This window comes from Epargyreus clarus, unplaced genomic scaffold (genome assembly GCF_041222505.1).
Source record: "Epargyreus clarus isolate Ecla_fem2 unplaced genomic scaffold, WU_Ecla_fem_2.2 ptg000016l, whole genome shotgun sequence".
NCBI lineage: Eukaryota > Metazoa > Arthropoda > Insecta > Lepidoptera > Hesperiidae > Epargyreus > Epargyreus clarus.
In genome coordinates this window covers 7,985,172-7,991,171 of record NW_027332224.1, presented here as the reverse complement: position 1 = coordinate 7,991,171, position 6,000 = coordinate 7,985,172, and the positions used below count along the sequence as shown (strand labels likewise).

Below are 6,000 nucleotides of genomic sequence, written 5' to 3'. Positions count from 1 at the left end.
TTATGTTGTTACGCAAATAACTGCATTTTTTCTATTTTGAATTATGCGCGGCAACGCTCGCATGTGTCATGGCGTCCGTGCGTGACGTCACGCCTCGACATTGCTTAGAAACGTTTAAGCTATACGATGAAGTGAGGCGTGACGTCATTCGCTTCGATTATCGTTTCAGATAAGATTGCCGTCTTTCTTTAAAATATAATGAGTCTGAAAGTTTATTTTAAAAGTGAACTTTTTTTTTAAGTCCGTTCAAAATATTTTCGTCACCAATTTATTACTGTCCCACTGCTCAGCACGGGTCTCCTCTCAGAATGAGAAGGATTAGGCCATAGTCCACCGCGCTGGACAAGTGCGTATTGGTAGATTTCCTACCTTTAAGACCTTTTGTTTTGAAGAACTCAGGCGTGGAGGTTTCCTCACGATGTTTTCCATCACCGTTATAACCAATGATAATTCATTTCTAATACGTACATTTTGAAAAATTAGGAGTTTAAACCTCGGACTCCCTTATTTAAAGGCCGCGTTTCAAACACTACTCTACCACAGCTTTTTCAATACTTTTCCACTAAAACTATTTATTCCTCGATTCCATAATACTGTCATCATGCCTATTATTAACGCTAACTCCATTTACATTTAATAATTAATTATTAATAATTAATTCGTTAAATTTGTCTAAATTCTTATCGAGTTAAGTTGAGACGCTAAGGCATAAAAGGGAAAAGATTGTTCTTAGGCCCTTTACAAATAGGGCGTGGTCGTTAGGCCTTGAAAACGTGATTTTTATTTATTATAGTTTAATGCCCGCTAGCACCCAGAGTTGTGGGTCCACGTCATAGTTATTTTCTGATATTTTCACCTCCATTAAAGTAAGTTTTCTTCGCAAATGAATTCATTTTTACCATGCTTCATTATTTATATGTAAATAATTATAGTTTAAAAACTAAAAACCACGCTAAAATCGCACAAGGAAAATCGTTAATGATTAAGGTCTATTATTGATCAAATTATTTAAATCGTGTATTGTCATCGGTTCTTGATAATTGTTCAAAATTTTAAATTAATCGGACCGTTCAAAGTAGGTAAAAATCGAGTTCAAAGATTCCGTTACATACTCACAGCCCTATTGTATGCTCAGGTTTTTAGACATTAATATAGTCTTCTATGTCGTTTTTCTGGTCTTCTAAAGTCACAGTTAGTGTCAGTCCTTCACCCGTGCGTGGTGTTTACATATTCGTCAATGTTCGTGAAGTTACTTTGTGGATCCCGACGTCATTTGCGTGCGGTGTTCACATAATAGTCTCTGTTCAGCAAGTTGCTCTGTCCCGGTGTCCCTCGTGCGCGGTGTTCACATATTCGTCACTGTTCGGCTATTCGGCGGACCCCAGTGTCACGGGTGGTGTTTATACATGACTGTGTCACTGTTCTGCCAAATCCTCGGCAGAAACCGGTATCGTGGGCGGTGTTAACATTTTGGTCAATGTTCAGCAAGTAACTGGTCAAATCCCGTTGTCAATCGTACGCGGTATTCACATATTTGTCACTGTTCGGTAAATTCCCTCGCGGACCCTGGGATCGTGGTCGGTGTTTACACATTCGTCACTGTTCGGAGAGTAACTGGGCGAGTTTCGCTAGCAGTGGAACTGATGCTGCGTGATAGCGGAGAGGTCCTTCATGAGCCCTTCCAGGTTCTGCATCTCGCGCTGCAGTCGCTCGGTGGAGCGCGACGGCGTCAGCGGCTCCAGCTCGCTCGCTGAACCACCTCCTAAGGGAAAGGGACAAACATACTATATTCTGATTCATAATTAGGTGTCCAAAATGTAAACAAAGAAATGTCACTGTCAAAATTAACAAGAAACAAAAACTTTAACAAACTCAACAAAAAACGAAAATTTAACAAATATACACAATTTAACAAATGCGTTATGTAAACAAGAAAACATTCGAGTTCGATCACAATCACGAAAATGAATAATATCAGTTACGAAACTTAAAAATGACAGCATAAGAAATGTCTTTGATTCCGATTGTGTTACCATTATCACATTTTAATTTTCTACCATAAACTTTGTTTTTATTATTATTACTGTATGGGACGAAATTGACGTGATATAAATATTAGAAAATGTGAATTAATCTTAATCTATTTAGATTACTATTTTATTATTGTTGTATTACTTTAATATCGACAAAAATAAGAAACTACCATTTCTAACGTATTTTCTTGATAGGTCAACACCTTTGTTTACATTCTGGACACCTAATTATGAATCAGACTATACATTATATACCTCTTAAAGTTGGTAGAACCCTTAGTACAAATATGAAACATTACAAAGGTTCTGAAGGTGGTAGAATCCTTAGTGGTTTAACTCCGGCGGCACCAACGTCACACCTATTTCTGTTATAACAGCAGTGTTAAGCGCTGCTGCGTTCTGGTTTGAAGTATGTAAGTGGTAAAAGAGACATACTGCGCGAGGCGTTCCAGCTTAGTCCTCAAGGGTAACGGCGCATCTGTGGCCGACCTCATGTAGGAATCTAATCCTATAGTGTTGATTACAGATGTCCATGGGCGGGAGTAGCCACTTATCATCAGGTTGACTGCTTGCTCGTCTGCTACTCTTAAATTATAACAAAATGTAAATAAGCCTTACCAAGCTGTAGCCGGTTTGGCAGGTGACCGGGCGAGGAGTTGGCGCTCTTTTTGTACGGAGACGTCTCTCGCACGCTGCTCGCTGGAAACATACAATATAGTACTGTTCATACTGTTCATGTTGAAATAATTGTGTTGTGTTGTTGTGTCGTTTGTCGTGTCGCATATCGTATCGTGCGGTGTTGTATCTTGTCGTATCGTGTGTTGCGACATCGTGTCGTGTGTCGTGTCGTGAGGTGTGACGTACCCTTGTTGTCCGCGTCCTGCATGGCGAAGCTGTGCAGCGGGTGCGCGCGGCGCGGCAGCGAGCCGGCGGCGGGCAGCGGCGAGCTGCCGTGTGTCGTGTCGTGTGTCGTGTGTCGTGTCGTGAGGTGTGACGTACCCTTGTTGTCCGCGTCCTGCATGGCGAAGCTGTGCAGCGGGTGCGCGCGGCGCGGCAGCGAGCCGGCGGCGGGCAGCGGCGAGCTGCCGTGTGTCGTGTCGTGTGTCGTGTCGTGAGGTGTGACGTACCCTTGTTGTCCGCGTCCTGCATGGCGAAGCTGTGCAGCGGGTGCGCGCGGCGCGGCAGCGAGCCGGCGGCGGGCAGCGGCGAGCTGCCGTGTGTCGTGTCGTGTGTCGTGTCGTGAGGTGTGACGTACCCTTGTTGTCCGCGTCCTGCATGGCGAAGCTGTGCAGCGGGTGCGCGCGGCGCGGCAGCGAGCCGGCGGCGGGCAGCGGCGAGCTGCCGTGTGTCGTGTCGTGTGTCGTGTCGTGAGGTGTGACGTACCCTTGTTGTCCGCGTCCTGCATGGCGAAGCTGTGCAGCGGGTGCGCGCGGCGCGGCAGCGAGCCGGCGGCGGGCAGCGGCGAGCTGCCGTGTGTCGTGTCGTGTGTCGTGTCGTGAGGTGTGACGTACCCTTGTTGTCCGCGTCCTGCATGGCGAAGCTGTGCAGCGGGTGCGCGCGGCGCGGCAGCGAGCCGGCGGCGGGCAGCGGCGAGCTGCCGTGTGTCGTGTCGTGTGTCGTGTCGTGAGGTGTGACGTACCCTTGTTGTCCGCGTCCTGCATGGCGAAGCTGTGCAGCGGGTGCGCGCGGCGCGGCAGCGAGCCGGCGGCGGGCAGCGGCGAGCTGCCGTGTGTCGTGTCGTGTGTCGTGTCGTGAGGTGTGACGTACCCTTGTTGTCCGCGTCCTGCATGGCGAAGCTGTGCAGCGGGTGCGCGCGGCGCGGCAGCGAGCCGGCGGCGGGCAGCGGCGAGCTGCCGTGTGTCGTGTCGTGTGTCGTGTCGTGAGGTGTGACGTACCCTTGTTGTCCGCGTCCTGCATGGCGAAGCTGTGCAGCGGGTGCGCGCGGCGCGGCAGCGAGCCGGCGGCGGGCAGCGGCGAGCTGCCGTGTGTCGTGTCGTGTGTCGTGTCGTGAGGTGTGACGTACCCTTGTTGTCCGCGTCCTGCATGGCGAAGCTGTGCAGCGGGTGCGCGCGGCGCGGCAGCGAGCCGGCGGCGGGCAGCGGCGAGCTGCCGTGTGTCGTGTCGTGTGTCGTGTCGTGAGGTGTGACGTACCCTTGTTGTCCGCGTCCTGCATGGCGAAGCTGTGCAGCGGGTGCGCGCGGCGCGGCAGCGAGCCGGCGGCGGGCAGCGGCGAGCTGCCGTGTGTCGTGTCGTGTGTCGTGTCGTGAGGTGTGACGTACCCTTGTTGTCCGCGTCCTGCATGGCGAAGCTGTGCAGCGGGTGCGCGCGGCGCGGCAGCGAGCCGGCGGCGGGCAGCGGCGAGCTGCCGTGTGTCGTGTCGTGTGTCGTGTCGTGAGGTGTGACGTACCCTTGTTGTCCGCGTCCTGCATGGCGAAGCTGTGCAGCGGGTGCGCGCGGCGCGGCAGCGAGCCGGCGGCGGGCAGCGGCGAGCTGCCGTGTGTCGTGTCGTGTGTCGTGTCGTGAGGTGTGACGTACCCTTGTTGTCCGCGTCCTGCATGGCGAAGCTGTGCAGCGGGTGCGCGCGGCGCGGCAGCGAGCCGGCGGCGGGCAGCGGCGAGCTGCCGGCCACGCCGCCCGCGTCGCTGCTCAGGGAGTCGCGACTGGGGGAGAGGGAAGACTTTTTTTTAATATAAGAGTAACGAACATGTGATGGTAAATAGCCACTAACATATGGACTAATTATCTTAGAAAAAAAAATTATCGACAAAATCCACATTCACATTTTCTAATCAGCAATTATCAAATGACATGACATGATATTTTTAATCCATTTAAATATTTTTTTTAATTTTATTACACATTACTCTACACTGGTCCACATGGCCAAACAACAGTAATACAATACTAACTGCGTATAGTGTCCGAGCGGTTCGTACGCGACGTAGTGTCCGCGTTCCCGCTCGCGCGACGCACACGCGTACACGTCACCGCCGATAGTGACGCCGGGACCGACGCCCACACCGGCGCCGACGCCCGCGCCGACCGCCGGCGCCGAGCACGCCGCGCCTAGAGGACACGTGCCCGAACCACCTGTACACCACGAGAAACACGCCATTAAAAAGAGTTGTGTAAAGAATTTATTTTGAATAAAAAAAGAGATTTTGGTTTGTATTGACATTGCAATAGAAGAATATATGTGTAGAAAGTGAATTCAAGAGTATGTAGATGAAATTCCATACTAAGTTATTATAAAAATATGAAACGGATTTCGAGTATTATCTGTGTGTAATTTTATATATTGTGAGCCGTTAAAGGTTGATCAAATGAAGATTATGATTTTTATAAAAAAATTACATTTCCAATTTTAGTTCGCAAAGATTAATCCCAATAAACAGGACTAACCGATAGGTGTATGATATATATGTTTTTATTTCAAAATGAATTTTAGGACATTCCTCGTCTTATAATGCAGCTTTAGTTTAATCAAATTGTTTTGTCTGTGTGTCCTTGTGGGCGTGTTTCTGTCTCGGTGTGTGTATGCCTGTGTCTGCCTCTGTCAGTGTGTGTGTCTGCCTGTATCTGTGTTTGTATGTCTGCCTGTGTATGCGTGTGTGTGCGTGTGTGTGTGTTTGTGTGTGTGTGTGTGTGTGCGTGTGTCTCACAGGGCGCGGGCGGCGGCTGGTGCAGCGAGCCGAGCGAGGACTGCGGCGAGCCGAGCGGCGCCACGCCCGCCAGCAGCGGCGTGCTCTGCGGGGAACACGGCACCACCGTCACACAATCATATAACAAAATAAATTATACTTAAAAAAAACTAAAAACCACGTTTTTATGAATTCTGTCTTGAATTGGGGAATATCTATATGCCCATAAGGATTGAATTATTCCTGTTAATCAAACAAAAAAGTAAAAATAATTCTTAATTTAAGAAAAAAATTATTGAAAATTAATGCTACTGTTCGAAAAGCGT

General features: G+C 49.2%; 1 protein-coding gene across 1 annotated transcript in view; it reads right to left on the bottom strand.

Moving 5' to 3' along the window:
• fra (neogenin protein frazzled) overlaps positions 1-6,000 on the bottom strand; it is a 194,056-nt gene continuing 188,056 nt past the window's right edge. Inside the window, exons 29-33 of the mRNA XM_073081470.1 lie at positions 5,696-5,780; positions 4,943-5,123; positions 4,518-4,693; positions 2,652-2,732; positions 1-1,762 (exon numbers count right to left, since the gene is read on the bottom strand). Of these exons, the coding sequence (XP_072937571.1) occupies positions 1,629-1,762; positions 2,652-2,732; positions 4,518-4,693; positions 4,943-5,123; positions 5,696-5,780 (657 nt within the window). The 3' untranslated portion in view covers positions 1-1,628. The remainder of the gene's footprint in view (positions 1,763-2,651; positions 2,733-4,517; positions 4,694-4,942; positions 5,124-5,695; positions 5,781-6,000) is intronic.